The 22,126-nt window shown below is 35.9% G+C and overlaps 3 protein-coding genes across 8 annotated transcripts in view; 2 read left to right on the top strand and 1 right to left on the bottom strand.

Annotated features, from left to right (window-relative positions):
- The window catches only part of LOC117109508 (monocarboxylate transporter 13-like), a 7,974-nt gene extending 1,417 nt beyond the window's left edge, over nucleotides 1–6,557 (bottom strand). The window contains exons 1-6 of the mRNA XM_033251879.1: nucleotides 6,502–6,557; nucleotides 5,619–5,804; nucleotides 4,378–4,674; nucleotides 2,253–2,686; nucleotides 1,057–1,282; nucleotides 728–871 (exon numbers count right to left, since the gene is read on the bottom strand). Coding sequence (XP_033107770.1) covers nucleotides 728–871; nucleotides 1,057–1,282; nucleotides 2,253–2,686; nucleotides 4,378–4,674; nucleotides 5,619–5,784 — 1,267 coding nt within the window. The 5' untranslated portion in view covers nucleotides 5,785–5,804; nucleotides 6,502–6,557. The remainder of the gene's footprint in view (nucleotides 1–727; nucleotides 872–1,056; nucleotides 1,283–2,252; nucleotides 2,687–4,377; nucleotides 4,675–5,618; nucleotides 5,805–6,501) is intronic.
- On the top strand, nucleotides 4,645–18,842 carry LOC117109515. 2 transcript variants are annotated; one of them, XM_033251886.1, is made up of 8 exons: nucleotides 4,650–4,709; nucleotides 7,114–7,163; nucleotides 7,667–7,786; nucleotides 11,093–11,158; nucleotides 14,087–14,590; nucleotides 15,069–15,131; nucleotides 15,789–15,842; nucleotides 17,514–18,842. In XM_033251886.1, the coding sequence occupies exons 4-8, from the start codon at nucleotides 11,104–11,106 to the stop codon at nucleotides 17,750–17,752; spliced, it is 915 nt and encodes a 304-aa protein (XP_033107777.1). In that variant the 5' UTR covers nucleotides 4,650–4,709; nucleotides 7,114–7,163; nucleotides 7,667–7,786; nucleotides 11,093–11,103; the 3' UTR covers nucleotides 17,753–18,842. The 2 variants fall into 2 exon arrangements, with proteins under 2 accessions (XP_033107778.1, XP_033107777.1); XM_033251887.1 differs by lacking the exon at nucleotides 7,114–7,163 and having other exon boundaries at nucleotides 4,645–4,709.
- Nucleotides 18,843–21,232: 2,390 nt separating this feature from the next.
- LOC117109486 (ATP-dependent DNA helicase Q4-like) overlaps nucleotides 21,233–22,126 on the top strand; it is a 17,008-nt gene continuing 16,114 nt past the window's right edge. The window contains exon 1 of one of the 5 annotated variants that reach the window (XM_033251847.1): nucleotides 21,233–21,365. The gene's annotated coding sequence lies outside the window, so the exon portion shown is untranslated. Of the gene's footprint in view, nucleotides 21,428–22,126 lie in introns of all 5 variants that reach the window. The other 4 variants (XM_033251848.1, XM_033251849.1, XM_033251851.1 and 1 more) reach the window with 4 other exon arrangements.

Here is a 22,126-nt window from a genome sequence, read left to right as displayed (position 1 = left end):
CCTCTGGATGCCCTGAAACAGCAGCTGACAAACCTATAGAGTCTCTACCCCTCCCGATCCTGCTGAGACACAAGATTTAAAGCTAGTACTGTAGCTTATACCACCATCAGTCCCACCATGGTGCTGACGTGAGGTTCCGAGGGGCCTTGGTTCGAGAGTAGATTTGCAGTCGTAGTTGGCCGATCAGGCAAACAAAGCTTATACAGTTTACTCTTTGAATTTATTGAACACCATCCATACTTAGTAAAACCACTCCCCTCTGAATTCCATCCGTATATTTGGAAGAAATAAGAATTTGGGGAAAGAAAAATTATATTTATGAAAAGGGATTATTTACAACTTATTTTTTGAGTAATATAGTACCCTGTTGGATAACATTCTGGTATTCCTGAGTCTAGATTTCAGGCGCGGACTGGAATATTATTCACTATTCTAGGCAGGCCCGACCCGTAACCAGCTGGAGGGGGAGAATCGGACGATTCCCCCCCCTCCCTCACAGAATAGGGAGTTCCGCTCTACTAGGCCAACACAAACACAAAGCCGATGGCCCTGAGGAATAATCATGAATGTAGGTTTCTGACCAAAAGTAGTTGTATCTTGTAGTGGTAAGATGCTCACGTTCGTGGATTAAAATTGTTAAAGGAAGTCTCTCAACCAAAGCCAATCCAACAAGCAAAGAGTTTTTGAACGCACAGATGATTATGTGACGTCACTAACGGGGCCTTACCTGTAACATAAGGTGTTAAAAGCGCCCCGACTCCAAATATCAAATAAACAAAGGCAACTGCTTCAGCTCTCGTTTCATTTGAAGATAGTTCCATTGCTATTGTTGGTAACAAAATGAGTATAAATGACCGAGGAATGCTTATCACTGAAACATAAACGAAAAGATATAAGTATTATTTCATCAAATATATACATATATATATATATATATATATATATATATATATATATATATGAATGAATATGAATGAATGTTCTATATTTTCGTTTATATTTTTTTTTGTAATCTAATTTTCAATGGTAAGTGGCATTAATTCATCGAATGCCTACCAATTAGCGCTGCCTTTAGTCCGTTGTATGATGTAATGAAGGGTAGGCATATTGAGGCTACCGCGGCAATGATAGTATTTATACTGAATTGTAATGTCCTTGATATTGGAATTCGGTCGGAAAATATTGCGGCGATAATTCTTCCTGTCAGGTCACTTGCGCCCATCCACACCATGGTGATGGATATAGACGGCATATTCATTCCTTTGTAAGACAAGTAACTGCCCTGCATGAAAGAACATAAAGAACACAAATTTAGACGGAATCAATCACTTACAATCATTGCGTAAAATTAGCTAATTCCAAAAACGAATAATGTTATGTATACCCACTCCCATGACCAACTCTAGCAAAAATAGACACATTATACTGTAATATTATCTTCATAATCTAGACACCAGAATCTAAAAATTGGTGCCTAAATCGTTAAAATCGAATAACAAATGACGAAGATAGAAGAATTTAAATTTCCAGTCCAACATGAGAATTTCAGTTGATTTGAAGGCGTTCGATGTATCAGACATGCACCAGATTTTGCAAGAACAGCGTAAAGTGAACTGATTAACGATCCTTGACACCTTGATAACAATTTCCGGACTGTCCATCAAACTTAACAACTGACCAATCAGAAAATGTTATTAAAAAGGCGGCTCGGGAACACGCGCATGTCCCTATATGAACTTTTTAATGGTTCCACATACAACCATAAATAGTTAATGTTTACGACCGAACATTTCACCCATGTTTGGCTGCGAATGGTTATTGTTTTTTTTTTGTGGGACCATAAAATAATACTATTAAATGGGCAGGGCTATAGTAAAATGGTGCATTTCCAGGGTAGATATAATTATAGACGTGTACAATTTAACATTCCTCATAAACTATATAAAATTATCGGTGATTCTTCACATCCTCTGAGCTCGAATTAATTAAATAATGTATAACTTTTGTACACTAAAATTTCAATAAGGGTAACTGATACATGTCTATTAAGTTTTGTGTGGTTAATTCCTCTGATTTGCCCATATAGATACGATATGCACATATGGATGTCATATACTGTAAAGTCATGCGCATATACTGTATGTGCAGGGAACAGTGAATTTCACTGTTCCCTGGTATGAGTAAATAACAAATACTTGTCAAATAAATCTTGATGGAGTGGGCAACAGAGCTTTAGACACACGTTTACTTACTACACTGATTAAAGTGAACGAAACTGCTGTTGATGCTAACAAGAAACCCATCAAAGCGATGTCGTAATCAATTCTTCTGAAAACAGCAACATACTTTGCTATAAGTTTATTTGGATTATGTTGCGTCGGTCTTCCATCACTCTTTGATTTTTCATTTTTCTGGTTGATTGCTATACATGGCGTTGTCTGTAGTGATTTTTCATCATTGTGTGATTCTTTTTCCTTTTCCTTTAACGCGTATAACTTTGTTTGCGTTTCACTTGCGTTAACTCCAGTTATTTTTGTGTCTTTGCTCTCGTTGACTGGTTTCATCTCGATCATAACAATAGAGGAAGCATACCCAACGAAGGCGAATAAAACACAAAGTATTCTCAACGCAACACGCCATGAGTATGTTATATATAACCAGTCGAGACATGGAGTAATGAGAAAACCTGGAGTAAAGATTGTTAAAGATTACGTTGTTGTATAACAAGAATAATGCTATTGATAATGACACATTGATATTGATAGTAATAACGATTGATAATAAAATTGATGATGGTGACGATGAGTTGATGATGATGAAGGTGATGATGATGACGATGATATGGCCGGCGCAACTGGGGGCGGGGCGGGGGGAGAATTGTATAGACCTACTTACATTAAATTCAGGACCCGTGAGCTGATTTTTCCCCTTTTTTTTACATAAGAAAATTAGAAGTCGGAAAAGCTCATTTCCAGCCATCTACTGTAGGAATCAAAAATGTTTCGGGGGCGGACCCCGACACCATTTTATTTTTTGGGTTCATCGATTCATGGAAAGGAGAATACGTATACAACGTATGTATACCGGTACACACAACCCCGACACCTTTTATTTTTGGGGTTCATCGATTCATAGAAAAAAGAATACGTTTGCAACGTATGTATACTGTAATAAGAATGAGAAAAAATTACCTGATCGTTTTCAAGGAGGAAAGCATTTTGAAGAACTTAAAAGTCATTAAAAGACACCAGAAGTCAGGAAAGCTCATTTCCCGCCATCTAGAAATAGAAATTTTCCGGGAAAACCCGGATCTCCTTTCTCTTTGGGGTTCATCGATTCATGGAATCGTTTTTAAGAGGCGAAAATCTAGAATCCTGAAGAAATTAAAAGACACCACAGAAGTCGGGAAAGCTCATTTCCCACCATCTAGGAATCACAATTTTCTTTTTGGGATTTACTAATTCCTATTTAATGTAATAAGAATGAGAAAAAATTATCTAACCGTTTTCAAGAGGAGAAAAGCATGAAATTTGAAGAACTGAAAATTAAAGTAATTAATAAAGGACACAGAAGTCGGGAAAGCTCATTACTCGCCATTTAGAAAACAACATTTTCCCGTGGAGAACCCAAACCCCTCTTTGGGGTTCATTGATTCATAGAATCGTTTTCTAGATGGGGAAAACCTTGAATTTTGAAGAACTTAAAAGGCAATTAAAGACACCTCGAAAGACGGACACCATCTAGAAATAAAAATTTTCCCAGAGGAGGACACGGTCACACCCCCCCCAGCCACTTCTCTTTGGGGTTATCGATTCATGGAAAAAAGAATACGTATGCAACTACTCATCTTTTTTAAATTAATACACATATAACAGGCCTTTTTACTGTAATATAAATGAAAAAAAGCTCTCCTGACCGTTTTCAAGAGGGGAAAAAACCTTGAATTCTGAAGAACTTAAGTCATTGAAAGACACCTAGCTCGAAAGTCGGGAAATAAATCTCATTTCCCGCCATATAGGAATCAAAGTTTCCAGGGGGAGGACCCCCGGACCACCCTTCCTTTTTGGGGTTTATGGGATAAATTGTGACCCCTACCCTAAATTTGAGCCTAAATCCTCCCTGATTCATATTCCCATTCATCCTACTTGTGCCTAACACCCCCCCCCACCTTTGAAAAACGTTCCGCCGGCCCTGGATGATGTGATGATATGGTGACTGTGATGGAGATAGTAGTGACGATAATGATGATGACGGTGATGATAGTGGTGGTGATCTTGATCATGATATTGATGATGATCATGATAACTTATGATTTCTAGCAAAAGAACATCTCAATCCTTATCGATGACGGAACAGATAGGTTTAAAATGATCATACCAACACTAACACCACAAAACATCAAGCTAGTTGCCCTTGTTGCGTTACGCTTGTCGACGTTCCTTAGAACCATGTCAACGATTGTCAGATTGGTAGTACTGCAGCCGATTCCATAGAGGACGCCGTATGTGAAGTTCACAGCTACAATGTCTTGCATGAAGGATGTTATCAAAAGGCCTAAGCAACACAGTGATACACCAAAGGCTACGGTTCTTCGATGACCTAGCGTTTGAAAGAGGACGGTGACGACGACGGCGCTGCATCTTAAAAATGCAATCGAAACCGCACCAGGAACAGCTATAGAAATATATACGAGTGATGAAAAGTTTATGGTAATTATTATTATTCTTTTTAATTTTGAAATCATATGACGATAAGGATGACGATTATGATGACGAGGATGATATTGCTGATGACGAGGATGATGTTGACGCTGTTGATGCTCTACTGAAGAAGATGATGATGCTGTTCGCAATGATAATAATTATTGTGATGTTGATGATAATGCAGTTAATGATGATGATGATGATGCCGATGATGATGAAGACGACGGCAAAGATGATGAGGAAGTTGATGATGATGGTGGATGATGATGAAAATGGTGATGATGTTTTTGTTGTTGCGTTGAGTCTGACTAAAATAATTGCACACCTATAACGTAGGTCTAATATATGTATTATTATAAGCCTATTGCAATTTATCCCGTTTAATGAATTACTTTTTAACAAATGAGATAATGTTGTGGCCTGTGCAAATCGGACAAACATTGCATATCGTAGATACATTCCATAGAATCGCTCACCCTATCGGCGACAGTCGGGAAGGTTGAACCTGGTTCAACTTTGCCGCTTGCGTTGCAAACGAATCAGGGTGCAATGCTAGTTGCCCCGACACTTTCGGGAAGGCACCCCGATTCCTCTGCAACGCAATCGGTAAGGTTGAGCCAGTTTAACCTTCCCGACAACTGTCGGCGACTGTCGCCAATAGGGTGAGCGAGTGTATGGAAACCGAGTTTAAAGAAAGAGAATTTGGCATACATTGGATTCGAATTCCGAACCCCTCCCATTATATGTTTGACGATGTATTCACGTTGCCTCACTGACTTTGTAGTAAAAAGGCCTACTGAATGATTTAAACTTGATACATATTTTTCAACGCCCCTATAAATTGCAAGCAAGAATCTGTTAAATTAATCTGCGAATGACTGTAGGGTAGCCCAGGAGAATGAAAGGTCCTCCTACCTGCCTGTGTCGATGTACAATTAAATGAATCCTTGAACTGAATATGAAGTAAATTGTAGCTATAAAGCAGACCCGTAAACAGCATATAGTGCAGAAATGATGCAAACACAACAACAATCGCCCAATTATTTCTGACGAAATCAGCAAGTCGGCGAAAGCACGGCATATCGTAAACGTATCTGTAATCTAATGAATATAGGCATAAAAACAATACTGGCGAAAATAGCGTTAACGTCAATTGTTTTTGCCCAATGAATCGATATGCACAACAAATACTTAATAAAAATCATATACATAAAATCTACGGGTACTGTAGGTCAGACGCTAACCTTTATGCAAATAAAAAAAAATGTATGGCATGGATGATCACATTAGAGGAAACACATTTAAATGGATACTTGTCGTATAACCCTTGCATTGATTTGGCGTTCATACTTTGTGTTTGGTTGTCCACCGAATGGAAACAACCAAAGCAATAATCGTACTGCGTACTGGACCTTCCACATTTAGGCCTAACTCGCATGTGCCCTTGAACAAGGCACTTTATTTGCGTTGCTTTTCCCCAGGATTATTTTTTTTTATATCTTTTGCATAACAGCAAGTAATTTCGCCAATTGCAGATTGGAATGATGCTTTATAAACTAAGTCTCTCTATGAGGTGCAGTGGAGTTGGTTTGGTAAAGGCCAACTCATACGGCGTCGGCCGACGCAGCCCGACCCGATTTATCGTCGGGGACAGTCTTAAGCCGTCTTAAGCGTCTGCGTGGCATGTCTAATATGCGCTTTATTGCTATCACCCATGTTATTGCACTTATGTGCCGGTCCCAGAAGGAAAATCCCATAATGTTGCAGCTTAATCAGTGCATTATGGTTTCTAGCTTACCAAGCAGGGGCGGCGCGAGGAATTCCCCTACGAGGGGTCCAAACTCCCCGACAAGGGGTTCACGCCCACCCCCGGTCGGGGAAAAATTAAATTTTATTAAAAGATAATACAATTTTGTGCTAATTATAAGATTCTTTAAAAAGGATGTCGGGGTACTAGTCCCCCTGTCGGGAAGGTACCAGCCCCGCGGGAAGGTACCACCAGCCCCTGTTGGGGAAGAGGTGGCGCACCACTACAACACATTACGATCGCAACAGTTATACAACACCTCGCACATACGGTAGCATGCACTGCTCGTTTCTAATCCCTAAAATTGACAGCGTAAGTATAAGGCATGCTTGGAATTGTACTTTCGGAGCTCGAGATTTGATTTTTCCCCGACGACCTTGCTGGAAATTCTCCAACAGGAGTCCTTTTGCCTCCCCCTCCCAGACCCCTCGCTAGCGCCGTTCTTGTTACCAAGTACATACTCGTGATGAATAATACGAAATAAATCATTACATGCAATCATAAACATACAAGCGTATTGAGGACTATATTATCATCATTGAAGTAGGCCTATTGTTAAACGCTTCATTAATAAATATTGTGTTGACTTGTTTATAACAACAGCTGTGGTTAACTGTCATTCTGGCCCATTCATGCGGATTCTTGTTGTAATGGTAAGCTTCGTATGTTTTAATTTAATAGCCTCTATATAGAAAGGTGTAAATCCATTGCACATCTTTCAGTGGGTGCATGTTTGACGGTACGTTAAAAAAAAAAATCAGCAATTATAACCACTGTAATCTGATAACAATAGCAAATAGTGTGCCTAGAATAAAAATTTTCTGTTTTAATTGTGGCATCATTCCGTTGAATTTTTGACTTATTTATGAAAGAGCGCTTACTGCTAATGCTGGTAAAAATCGATCGTTACCGTATTGCAAACCACCTGTTTCCGTGTTCTGTCGACCAATCGCTGTCAGTTTATCAATATTATTGACGTATCGTCTGCGATTTGCATAATAAAACATGGGCCTATACTGTCACCGTCTCATTCCATATGTCATTATATCTAGCGAACATTACGGAAAAGTATGCTTTAATGTTGGTTAAATTAATGTCAGTCATCAGTCCAAAGTGTCGATATAATTATGTTTACTTTTGAACTATTTTTTAATAGTGTCCATGCGATAGGATTTATACTTCAGCGACTGAGATGATTCGATGAGCGAGGCACAACCGTGCTGTATACGCCTCAGTAAAGCTTGCTTCTGAATCCTGACTTTTATATGGTCGAATGGTGAGATGATGCAACTTAAGATTAAATTTATAGGGCTATCTCTTTATTTTAGAGCAGTATTTCTTTGAGATTCGCATTTATTTTTAATGGCACATGATAGTAACTTTGGTATGGAGATACACCTCCACTGGTGCAGTGGCGTAACGACTATGCACTCTCGTGCGGTGGTCCACAGGGCTCCCGACCCCTAGGGGCCCATAACCACATGGTCTCCGATCTAGCACCCTGACCTAAAGGGACTTTGTTAATACATAACAGCATAATGTGTCTCTGGACATCGAATGTATATCATATTATATCTAGTGGCGAATTGAAGGGGGCCCCTACAATTTATAATTTTACGATTGTGGACGTGGGTGCCATTTTCGATCATTTAGAGATGCCATAATCATAAATATTACCTCAGTCCCAACCATGGTGGGGCTGAGGTGGTATTGACCGTTTGTCAGTGAATGTTTCTCTCTCTGGACCCTATTACACATTCATGGATTCGCCACTCATATCGTACCATTTATTTTGTCGTTAAAACATATAGAATGCAATGACAAACATAATGAAAAAAAAACAAAAAACGAGCACATCTAAAATCCCACAATGGAATTGGCGACCGGGACCCAAAAAGGCATCCCACTCTTAGAAAACCACAGGCCCCACGACCCCTTCGTTAAGCCACTACACCGGTGATAACTAATAGTGATAATAATTGTTTGGAGAAAAACGTATTTGTCCCCATCGGCGGCAGAGTATCCGAACGATAATCGGAAGATCTCGGGTTCAAATCACTACGTTTTTAATAGTTTATGCTTTCTTATTCAATAATTCTAACATAACCTTTGGTTTGATTTAGTCAATAATAATAATAATAATTTTTATAAGTTTTTAAAATTAATATTCCATTTTTATTATGACGTTTGGATTGAATCGCTGAAGCACTACAAATATTATTAATAATAATATTATTATTGATAAGCTTATCATTTTTTAATTTCATTTTAATGTTTCTTTAGAGGGCAGCTTATCTCAGTCGTCTAAACCCCTGCTTCTCAAACTATGGGTTTGGGGTCCTTTTAAGTGTCCTAAAAGGCACCTGATCTGACCTAGAGACAGAGACTTGGCGGGGTCTACTTAGGCGAAACTCTTAATGCTTATTCTGAGATACGACATTCAACGAGCAGAAATATCTATAAAAGATTACAAAAAATATGGTCAAGTCATATAGGCAGATCCCCTGTCTGGAGAGCTTCCCCCACCCCCCGTCGGGGAGAAAAAGCACAATTCGTCGGGGAAAAAATTATATGCATTTTCTACATATTATTAGACGCCTCGTCGGGGACCTCGGAGCCCCGTCGGGCAAATCCTGGCGCAACCCTTGTCATCAACCAACAGTACATGCAGTAAATAAAGTAAATCTAAAACGTATTCATGAAGTATGATCACCTGACGTGATTCAAACACGTGAAAAATAATAGCTGGATAAACTTTAAAATATCAAACTAAAACCTGAGTGCCGCTATTCGAATATGCTTTCAAAAAGAACATTAAAACATCGTACCGTAGTACGAATCATTATGGTATACCTGATTGAAAGAATATAACCTTGAATGAATTCAAAAGATGAAGCTGTTCATGGCTTTTTTATTTTTTTTTATTTTTGTAAAAAAGTTAAAAATTCATCCTAATTGTAGTGTTTTATGGCCGTAATAGGTAAGTTGTAATGAACTTAGTCATTAGTACTGGCCTCTAAAAGCTAATATCATGGAGGGGTCCTTTTTAAAAATTTAAGTAGGAGTTTTCCAAGGTGTATCTTTAGCACTAAGGTCCCTGTGCTTTGCACTGTTTGCACCGCCCACACCTACGCCACTGACGACAATATTATATATACACATTGGTCGCCAAAGAATATAGAGTATAAACGTTGGTTGCCACTTTAAAAAGTTTGAGAAGCAGAGGGATAAACTGCAGTGGGTAGTCACTTGGTGTGCGCTAAACCGTGGAAATATCGTATCCCGGGTTTAATTACCATCGTTGCTGTCCTTGTATTTCAGCTGGAGTGCTGACTGCAAGTTACGATAGAGCACCGTCTTTCGGATAAGACGTTTTAGCCATTGATTCCATGTGCATTTATGGTCCATGCACACGTTAAAGAATGCAGTACACTCTTCTGAAAAGAGTGGGGGATTGTCTCCCGGTGTACTGCCGAATCACCACCAGAAGGACCCTATACTGGAAATAAGCCTTCTTCAGACTGTCGTGGGTTATCCTTGGTGTTTACACTGAATAAATCCATCCATCCATTTTTTTTTAATTTAACCTAGTTGACCTAGTTTTAAATGTAAATCTTGAATTAAACTTTAAAACAATAAAAACAGTTATAATTGTATTTTATAGATATTCTATAATTATTATTATTGTTATCATTATTTGCATTAAATTATAAAGCACTCATTCTTAAACATTAATATCATTATTAGAATTATTATTGATGATATTATTATTATTATTATTAATGTTAAAATGATTATTGAGTATTGATGGTATTATTATTATTATTATTTTAAATCATATATTGTAGCATTACTATACAGTAAATAAATTGGCTGCACAAATACAAATAGTCCTAATTGTATAAGGGAAAACGTAAGACTTTATTGATTAGTCTTCTGTGTCTAGTGAGCACATTCCCTACGTAAACAACCTTCAATTTAATTATTATTTTTATTATTATTATTATTATTATTATTATTATTATTATTATTATTATTATTATTATTATTATTATGGATGTTAAAATGATTGCTGATGGTATTATTATTATTATTATTATTATTATTATTATTATTATTATTATTATCATTATTATTATTATTATTATTATTATTTTATCATATATTGTAGCATTACTATACAGTAAACAAATTGGCTGCACAAATACAAATAATTGTATAAGGAAAAACATAAGACTTTATTGATTAGTCTTCTGTGTCTGGTGAGCACATTCCCTACGTAAACAACCTTCAATTTAAACAAGTTCATATTTTCATAGAATTGCTAATTTTCATTAATAATTTATTAGATACGCACTCCAATTAATAAACAGGTTTCTAAGGAGTTGAAACAATGTAATTTCCCACTTAAGTGATATACAAGAGGCCTACCTATGACGTAGGCCTCTCCACGGCGCGTAGGTTGAGCTTTGGACTGCCGTTTTTTGCGTTCTTTGTCACCTTAGTTTTACCGTTCTGCTGCACAATTTAGATTTGGTTGTCATTTACAAATGTTAAGTTTGAATACGTTGATTTTTTTTAGCTGGCATCAATATGAAGAACGTCTTCAACAGCATTCAGCATAAACTCAAATCGACAGAATCACCAGGTAAGCTTCTCGCATGGATTACCTGCATTTTTATATATCCGTCTATTATTCTGTATTACTTAATTATGGCTTATGTGTCTTTCTATGATGATGATCTGTAATATTAACACGCCTAATCTATAAGGAAGTAGTATCACTTATTTATGTTTAAAAATTACTCCTTATATCAATTTAATATTTTTACTTAATAGTTTAAGTTGCTATGTAGATACTTAACCTTACAGGCATTATTCATTATTCCATTAATGTGTCCCGCGTTAGGAATATTACAATTCCTACAACAAACATTACAATAGAAAAGACGAAAAGAACAAATAAATGAATACAACATGCTTGAATGAATGGAGAAATGAATGAATCAACAGCATGCATTATTATGACTTACCTCGTCGAGTCCAACGACATCAGCTCCTTTAGAAAACCCAAAATGAAGTGAAAAAAAAGAAAAAAACAAAACTGTGTCATACAACATAAATAGGCCTATGTTTTTCTTTGTGTACTCAATAATATTTTAAGCGTATTAACTACAATTGATGTGTTATTCTTATCGGTTACATAATCGGTCAATGTTCCATTAAATTAATTATTAAATTATAATATTCGTATTGTCCTTGCACGCGACTTGCCTTTTTCCTCTGCCGCCATTTATTACTTATAACCTGCTGTTTCCTTTATTTTTCAATCGTCCTATTTTTTGGTGTTTTTTTTTCTTGGTCGATCGGATGGTTCATTATATTATAAGTAGAGCGTATATGTAGACTGCCATATCTTTTTTCATAGTAATATTTGTTACTTTTCTTGTTTTATTTTCGACATTTATATATATTTTTGTATCTGTTATATAATGGTTGCACCCAAACTGAATTTCCGTATTTCGGACAATGAAATAATCTTGAATTTTGAATTTTGCAGTATTTCAGAGGCTTGTGATCCTCAATGTATCGACGGTTTTAGCTGGTAGGGTCACGTCCCATGTGAAACAGACCATTAGCCAACAATGTTGTGCGTAACGTTAGCACTGCTACCAGGGAAAAACACAAAATATACAAAGCAATGGAAATATTCGAAATTTAAACAAATGGAGTTGCCGTACCATTTTAGGCCTACCGCGGATGAGGGATATGGAATGAAAGCCGAAAAAGAAGTTTCCGACCATGCAAATACCGAAGGGGACATAAAGAAGAACTGCTGAAGAAGACCCTTCGGCGACCTTTCGCGAGGCTGTGAGGTACTGGGGTGGGTTCAGATATTTGCGGGAGGGGCAGCAGAAAGAAGGGAACTCCTGTATAAATAACACCTTAAATTACCTTGGGAATATATTTCCAGAGCCTTAAAGCTAACAATAATATTAGCCTGAAAATTATTCTCATAAATGATCCACACCCCTAGAGAAAAAAAACAAACTGCTGACTACTTACTAATATCTCTGTACTTTTTTTTGCCAAATTTAAAAGCACTCTAACATGTTAAGGGTGGTGGGGTGGGGGGGGAACGACTATCCCCCACCCTGTATCAGCCCAGGTGTATCATTTGAATAATCATTCTGTGAAGTCCAGTCGACCAAATGCTGCAAGTATTGCCATACGTAACAGAATATGATAAAGCATAATAATTAATACTGCTATGTCTTTAACTATAATTTTTGAAAGAAGTTTGAAAATGAAAGTCAAATCACTTTTAAATAAAGAAGAAAAATAGCCAATAATAAATTTGTTTATAATATTAAAGCAGGTAAGATAGGCATACTGGTACAGAATATGGTAAAAAATGGATTATACAATACATTCGCCTGGACGGTAAAAGGTCACAAACATTTTGCCCTTACTCAAATTATTCTGATACGAGACTGATAGGTAACAAGGGGAACAGGTCCCAGTACAAAGTACAGTGAAAGTTCGAGATTTTCAGATTAATCATTGTTGATGATATTGCAGATGATATTGTAAAGATCTAATGCATGTGCTATACAAAAGCATCAAAAAGGATAAATGAAGATCAGAATAAATATTTATTAGTAGATAGAGACACTTCATTAAAAGCAAAAAATGTTCATCAGGTCTTAAAGTTTGACTACATTGAAATCTGCATTTTTTGATTGTCTCTCCGTTTGTCAAATTATGAACATAATCTGTAAAATGTTGATGAAATTGAATTCAAAATTGAATCCATTATGAGTAAACGATTTAACAAGCGGAACGATTAGTTAAACAACGAATAATGCATAATAAACCATACTGCCATTCGATACGATTAAATCAGTAATTATGGGGTACGGTCCCTAAACCTTATTACAAGCATTAGGCTTTTGGGTCAATGATAACGGAAGTGCAGTTACAAACACAACTGGCCGGGGAAAATAATGAAATGAAGCAACGGAACAATGGAAGCCCATTCAATTGTAGATATAATATATCTTTTCTAGGTTTTCTAGCTTAAACCATAGTTCCAGTGTCTGTAGGGGTGTGTGTGTGTGTGTGTGAGGGTTCGAGTCAGTTGTATGACAGAAAGTGTCTGGGGGTTTGAACTGTGCGTATACCATGGTCCAATGGTATGAAACTCGCCTTGATAGCGAGTGGTTTCAGTTCAGTTTCCCGCAAGACACATTTTTTTATATAACTTAAATAAGAAACTTTTAATAGTAGAAACAGTGCTATATATGAAAATGTTTATATATTAGGCCAAGACTTTTCTTTTATCTGAATTTGATTTTTGAAATATCGTTATCATTATTAATAAGCCTATTGTATTTTCAGTTCAGTTTCCCGCAAGACTCATTTTTTTATATAACTTAAATAAGAAACGTTTAATAGTAGAAACAGTGTTATATATGAAAATGTTTATATATTAGGCCAAGACTTTTCTTTTATCTGAATTTGATTTTTGAAATATCGTTATCATTATTAATAAGCCTATTGTATTTTTATTCAGATTCAGTCGACTTTGAAGAGTCTGTCAATTATGAAATTATATGTCGCCTGGTTTGTGAGCTAGGGAACCAAATGATCGGACAGTACCACTCAAAAAACAGTAACTCGGTTGTGTATGATGACGTCAGTTCTCTAATCGACGGTTCTTACGCGAAAGAACACTTTAACCACCCGAATTTCACATCAGATGAAAATTCAAGATGCAAAGAACCCAACTCAAATGAACTTGAACTAAAAACATTTATTCCTGTTACGCAATCCACCATACCACGTGATAGTGTCTATGATGGAGCTGATCTAGACCAAGTGTCTTACATTGATATTTGTGATAAGATATACCAGTATTACAAGTCGAAACTTAAGAAGCATGAGACACACAGACTAACATCAACAGAGTTTGATGCTGACTGGGAGTATGTTACTAGGCTCTTCAGCGCGCTCGGCGTGTCTAATGAGGAAATTCAAAAATATAAAAATAGACCGACAGAAAAACAAAAGGAACGTGGTGAGAAATGTACCATTTTGTAAATAATAAGACTAGGATGATGAAGATTATATGATGATGATGATTATTATGATTACCAACATATAGACCGATAACTATGAAAATGATGATGATACATGCACGCATGATGACAATGTATAATGAGTCATGGTGGTGATGATGATAATGATGATGACGTTGATAATGATGACGATGATGACGACGATGATGGAGTGGACTTCAATAGCTTGGTGTTCATGCATTCCAATCCCATGGTCCCTGGGTTCAATTCTTTTGACAGCAGGACTATCACGACTAACAACTCCAGTTTCTAAGCCACGTTATGATGGAGTACGGTAGATATCTATTGAACAGGACACACAGTATAAAGAAAAAATACAATGGTGAAGACGACGATGATGACGATGGGGATGACGGTAGCGTTGGTGATGGTCAGATTATGATTATGATAACGGGGATTTTATTATATATATTTTAGTCAAAGAAGACTATATTAACCTAGGTGAAGCAGAAGAAACAGTCCCATCACTTCAAACGGCTGGTAAGCGTACATTTGTATTCTGCTATACTGTACTGTAATAATGTTCATTGTTGTGATCGTTTAGTCTGCAGATGTAGGCCTATTTCGAAACCAAAAATGATATTAGTGTATATTAATGTATAATAACGTAGGCCTACCTGTAAGCCTGTTACACCAGACACACATTGTGTGGCTGGATGTTGTCATTAATTAAATTGATATAATATGCTAATTTGTAATAGGTCCCTATGTATTTTTTAAAATATCGTGTGATTCAAACCTAGCTGCGATTTGATATGAATAAAAGAAACGAAGAAAGACAAAATATGATTCAATGGCACCTGGACCAGACGTGTATGACGGGGTCGATCGTTTTAAAAGTTGATCCGCTTACACTACCGCCGACTTTGCACCGTCACACAGAGCGGAAATAAATTCAATGGTCGGTTGTTGTCTGCTAAACGTCAGCCATTGTGCGCCCGGCTTTCACGCGTGAAATCTTTCGTCATCGTGCTTATTTTCATTCAAATTCATTCGCTTGTTTATTTATGATGTTTTACGTATGGGGGCCCCTTGTGAATATTTTGTTATTAATATTTAATTTTATGTTTAGCTTTAATATAGATTTAATATTCATTATATTTCTCTTGTTTATAATACATAATTTATTCTTTCAAGCTCCTGTTTATGTTATGAAGACACATGTCCTATCGCATTCCAGCAGACTTCAAGGTTTGTGTTAATAATTCATTTATACTATCTAATAAACTTATATAACAATCAAATTCAATATTTAAATTGCGTTCATTGACGCCAGCCTATAGCTTGTGAAAATTCGAATTGAAAAATCTTCACTAATTAACAGACAAACAATACTACTGCACTGACATTTAAAATGACTTACAGAAAATTTTAAAAGGTCATTAGCTTAGCAACAATTTAATTTGATTCCATCGTTGTCTCATTAAGTGTGTATAATTTAATTGATCTTCCTAAATGAGAAATTAAACGCAATAATTAGATATTTGATGGGTCCACATATAGGGGCCTAGTATTGACTAACCGAGAGTGTATTTAGTAGAAAAACAATAAATGTTTTTTTAGACTATAGTTTTTTATATTTTAGACATTCATTCATATTTTTTATAAGCAATGCATTTCAAAAGTTTAGCTTACCTGGACTCTATAAACAATTTCCTTGGGCTATGCATGTGGTATATGCCTATTTCGAATAAATAAATACCTCGGAACTTATATATAATTTAGTTGAAAAGTAATAAAGCCCCAACCGTGTTGGAACTGAGGTGGTTTTGAGCCTCTATCTGTAAGAGTCCTTCCCTGGGCCCTCTTTATTTCGAATTCTGGGATCCGCCGCTGAAAGTTGCTTGTAACAATTTGCATATTGATTTATTTTGGATATGAATTCATATGGTTTCATAACTTTGGCTGTTCTTGACTCTTGTAAGCCTACATAAACAAATTTTTCTATGCATAGCCATATTTCGATTAAATAAATGCTTAGGCATTTTAAACAATGTTTTTTATGAATGCAAATGTAAATAATGGCCTGTTAGATTAGGTAAACACTGACGTGGCAAAAAACTTTACTTTATTCAATTGATCGACTGATCTGTCAATCAATTGATCAATCAATCGATCGATCATCTGATCAATCGATCGATCATCTGACATCCAAAGAAGGCATGACCTCAATGAATTCCCGTCTTTTCTTGTCTTGAGAACATCTCTTTCATTTTTATGCCACTGCTGGTCTTTAACGAATTGTCTATTAATTCTACTGTAGTTCCTTCTCTTTGTTAAGTGCGTACATCCTAAACTCTACTCTCTTCTTATTATATATCCTACCAATTTCCATCTTGACAGATTTAATAAACATAATTATACTTATCAAAATACAAAAAAAATACATAGATGAATACCATACTATTGTCTGTTATGAGCTAAAAAATTAAATATTTTGTAGTAAAATTGTCTGAAATCAGCGAAAATTGTATTTTTCTTTATCGGTTTCTGGTTGGAAAAATTAAAATATATTTTGTAGTAAAAATGTCTGACATCAGTGAAAATTGTATTTTCTTTTTGTCTGTTTCTTGTTGGAATTTTTAAAAATTATTTAATACATTTAAGTTAGTTATTACAAAGGTTTACTTAAATTATTAAAGTTTTCCGATTTTTTTTTTCGGCAGACAGTGTACTTTATTTTTTAGCCTTTTCACTTATGCTGTGTTTCACCCTGTCTAATTCAATTTTCCGGTTATTACATGTTTGTTCATGCATAATTTATTCTTCGAAACAATAAGTTACGTTATTTCCGTCTAACACATTCTTAATATCATCGCATATTTTAACGGAAATTTATTTTTCTCTTTTTTTTTTTTACAGAACCAAAGGAATTGGGACTGATAATCGTATTAAGCACTGTTTTTCTTGGGTTGTCTATTACATTTTTCATCTTGGTTACAAAGCACAAAAGCCCCAAAATGATTAAAGAATTGCTAGTAATTTTAGCTCTACTCATCGTCACAGGATTCCCTATGTTTCGTTGTATTATTAAACGACAAATCAAGGCAAAACAATCTGTAAAAAAATTAAATGCAAGACAGTTGTACATGTATGCTTGAAATTGAATTCTTAACTTGGCCTGTCTTCTACTTTACTTGTAACCAGACATAAATCCTACACAGATTTCCTCGCTATTTAAGCAATGCATACCGTATTGTTACTGAATTCCCACGTTAGATATATTATCAAACGTCAAATCAATAGAAAATAGAATTAAAATCAAGGCAACTATACATGAATTTTTTACCATTTTCGTTGACCTGTCTATTGCGTTTAAAATATACAACTAGTAACAAAGCACAAAATCTCTGGTAAAAATAAAGAATTACTCCTGATTAGGCAAAGCTTATTGTCACTGGGTTCTATGTTTCGATGTATCATCAAACGACAGATCAAGACGACATGAAATCTACATTAATAAGAAGTAGTACAGGCTTTTAAATTCCCAAAGTGAACGAATTGACAGAATACATTTGTAGCACAAATAAATTATTGTGCTACATCAGTCCTAAATCTACTGATAACAGAATATAATTAGGCCTATTCAAATAATAGGCCTACTCATATTTCCCCTCTACGAGACGACAATTTCGGCCTTGGTTTAAATTTGTATTTTACATTCCTTGACTGTAGTATGTTTCTATAATTTAAGTTTTTAAAGTCGCTACACATTGTCTTCGTTCTTATAATATCTTTTTATATGTCCATTTCTCTAAAGATATAGTGCATCAGTTGCAAAAATAAAGTTTAGGGTTTTTTTAATATCGAATTTAAAGGTTCCGTTTCCAATCACCATTAGAAATATTGCACTGTATATTTTGTTTTAATGTTAATTGTTATTTATATATTTTTATCACAATTTATTCTTGTAGTTATTTACTATTTATTTAAATTATTAATTCACATACACGCAATTGGCAATGGTTTGTGCAATAATTGGTCTTACCGATTTTGAATGTCATTATTTTTTAAACATTTAAATTTATGTGTGTTTGACGGTTCACAATCCAGTATAAGCAAAGAACTTAAAAATGTATATCTTGTTTATTTAACATTTTCTATCAATAAATGCGTCATAATGTTTGCAAGATTCAATACTTCGTTTTATTAGTATTTTTATACTTTTTAATGTGTACACGTTTACAATAAGTATTTGTAATAATGTTGACGACAATATTATGCATATATATTCAAATTTATACATAGGTCAAACGAGAAACGAACAGATGTTGCTGGAAACGATGGCGTTGAAACAAATATAACAAGTAGTCGTGTGGACTATAGAACAGTCCTGGTTTTTTTTTTCGGCTTATAAAACTAAATAACAAAATGTGACTGACACAAGTGTTATTATGCTTATGTATTGTGATAGGTCTAGAGTTAAGGGCCAATTATCACATCCTTTATGTTACATCTTCGTAATTACTCAAGCTAAACCAGAGTGTTATAGTCCACATGATTCGTTGTTTGTCATAATTGTTTGTCATAATTATATAATTTCAAGAACACACCTGGATTTACGATGAATCAAGATTGAAAAATAAAAGCCTATCTCAGTAGTGTATCTGTCTCTTATACACATCTAGATGTGTATAAGAGACAGACATACATGATTGTATTGTCCTCATGTATGCTGCTGGAACGTTGACACTCGATAATGAGAGCTTTGAGATGTGACATTAAATGAAAATGACCGAGTCTTTTATAGAATATAACGTGAATGGAAGGTTTTTGAATTAAGCAATGTAAGAAAACAAATGCCGATATTTTGACCTCTATTACATCTACATTTTGCCAACAATGATGAAGTGGGTATATATTGTCTGCAGTTATTTCCTTCCTACTAGGCGTTCGTTTCTTCTAAATAGCATAAACTTAATTACAAATTTGAAATGTATAAATAAATAAAATCTAATCAACATAAAATTGAGGATTTATGTAGGCCTATAAAGGAATAATTACATACCCTAATCTTAAGAATTTTCAATAGTAAACAATTTTTTTTAAACAATTATTACCGGGATTAGTGTACTTTGATAATACTTCACAGGAAGTGGCGACGTGGTTCACAGGTTAGCCTAATCAATGCCCAATCGTGCGATTAAATGCATCATTAAGTAGCCTAATGTAGTTATGAAATAGAATTAAAAACACTGTCTGCGGTAAAAAAAACAACCCAAAATTCAATTAAAGCTTAATAAAACTAAACCAAGCCATCAACTTCCAGTGAGCGTGAGGCCGAATGAAGTCGTCCCTTTTCCGCTAAGCCCCGCCCCTTGGATATTGTTGCTAAGATCCAGCAAAACGACAAGTTAATGGCAGTTGGTAAAACACGCAACGCGTGCATTTGTGGGACAACACGTTCGTTTGTGAGACACGCGGGTATTTGGTCTAATCAGTTAAATTGACAAATCCGAAGGACCGTTACCTTTTTGCAAATAGGAAACGGGATGCCTAAGGGCTATCTTCGTCTTTTTATTGGCTAGCAGAAAACAATTTCTTTTGTTAAGATTTTCGATTAGAAGGTAATAGATTTAAAGATAAGAAATTAAATTATTAATTTAACACATTATTAAGGTGGTCAGATTTTCCAATTAATAATATTACGAAACTTGATGTTGTTGCAAGAACGAGCCACTGGCGGATCCAGGGGCCCCGTATAGAAAAACCCACGAAATTTTATGATTATGAAATGTTATGGTCTGTAGATGGCCGGAATTGGCATTCTCAGACTTATAATAATTAGTATAAAATTTCCATTTTATCTCCATTATTTATTTTTTTTTTTTGGAAAAATTTAGGGGGGGGGGGAGGCGACTGGGCACCCATCAATCCGCCACTGGAGCGTCTTATTAAATACTCCGGCTCAGTGTCTAAACAGGATGTCTTTATAGCCTCCTGCTTCATTTTAGGTGACAAACTTTTACGGTAATTCCTCCATGTGGTCGGATCAGGTGCCTTTGGACACTAGAGTACCCAAATTCGGCTAAGTGGAATACAAAGTGGCTGTGATAACCATTTCGATTTCAGGGCGGATCCAGGATGGATCTGCCGGGGTGGCGAGAGAAGCACACCTACGAGGACCTTGGGTCCGAGGGAGGAGGGTTTGGGAGGGGGTTTGGAGGGGATTAGACTTTGACTAAAAGACAGCTTAATATGCAGTGAAATATTATCAGTTTATAAATGAAAGGAAACATAATAGAGGAAAAAAACAAAATTTTTAAGTAAATTTATCTTTTCGTCTGGTTTTAAGAAGCATAATTTTTTCCACGATTTACAGCAGTCAATGGATTGAAAAACATCAAATGATGACCGTTTATGTACTCAGATTTATATTTTTACACCAGTAATATGTGGACCTCGTCTTTTCACATTTTTTCTTTTTTCTATTACAACTATGTATTGCTGTTTAGTGGTTATGTATTTTGAAAAATTAATGAAGAAGAAAAAGTCAGTCAAATAAACCGGCAATACGATAGATAGGCATAAAGAACATTTCTGGCAACTAATTACTTCTATATATAACAATTGGGAGACAGTTCTGCCGTGATAGTCTGGCAATTGAACACTAGGTCAGCTCGCGCTCGCCGCGCGAAAGTTTGTTTTTGTTTTCCTGTTGTTTTATTATGGTAATATATGTTACTTTTGTAAACAACGGTTTAGTTGTCATTGGTAAGATGAAATGTAAAGAAGAGCAGACCTAACAATGGCTGGGCTAGGCCAGACTTGCTTAGGTCAGGGTCAACCTACATGTAATTCTAGGGCCTAGGCTAGGCCTAGTGTAGTAGTAAGTAGGCTAGGCCCTACGGTGATTCGGCCCTACTACTACTCCCAGGCTAGCCTAGACCCCCTAGGGTAGGCGGGATATGACCGGTTGAGCCGGCGGCTCAACTTGTCGGCGGCTCAACCGGTCATAATCCCACCACTACTAGTACTAGTACTGGCTAGCTGGGCCACTATCTACTACAGCCTGTTTCAGTACCTAGGCCAAAAGCCTATATCAATCATTACCTACTCTACTAGGGCCTACTACTAGACTAGGACTACTGTAGGTCTAGGGCTAGACAGGCCTACCATAGCTAACCAGTACTAGTAGTGGTGGTGGTGGTGGCTCAAGAAATTTGCTGACAGAGGAGTCTGAACCAAGGGTCAATACGCCCTTTTTCACGAATCGGTAGACATCTTGAAGTGATGACAAACATTGCGAATCAGCGGTGCGTAACCAACAGAAATAAGATAAGCTTTTGGGCGGATTTTTTGAAATCATGTTATTTAAAAAATCATAACTCTATAACGGGGCGTTGTATCCAAAAAAAATTTCCAGCAAAATGTTCTTAAAAGACTAGTCTACACCACTATATGATTGAAAAAGAATTGAAAAATGTTGTTGACCTCTGAAATCAAGATTGAAAAATAAAAGCCTATCTCAGTAG

Source organism: Anneissia japonica, unplaced genomic scaffold (genome assembly GCF_011630105.1).
Source record: "Anneissia japonica isolate Jap-2015-1 unplaced genomic scaffold, ASM1163010v1 scaffold3867_len840240_cov202, whole genome shotgun sequence".
NCBI classification, from domain to species: domain Eukaryota; kingdom Metazoa; phylum Echinodermata; class Crinoidea; order Comatulida; family Comatulidae; genus Anneissia; species Anneissia japonica.
The sequence above is the reverse complement of the archived record's forward strand: the minus strand, read 5'-3'. Positions and strand labels throughout refer to the sequence as shown.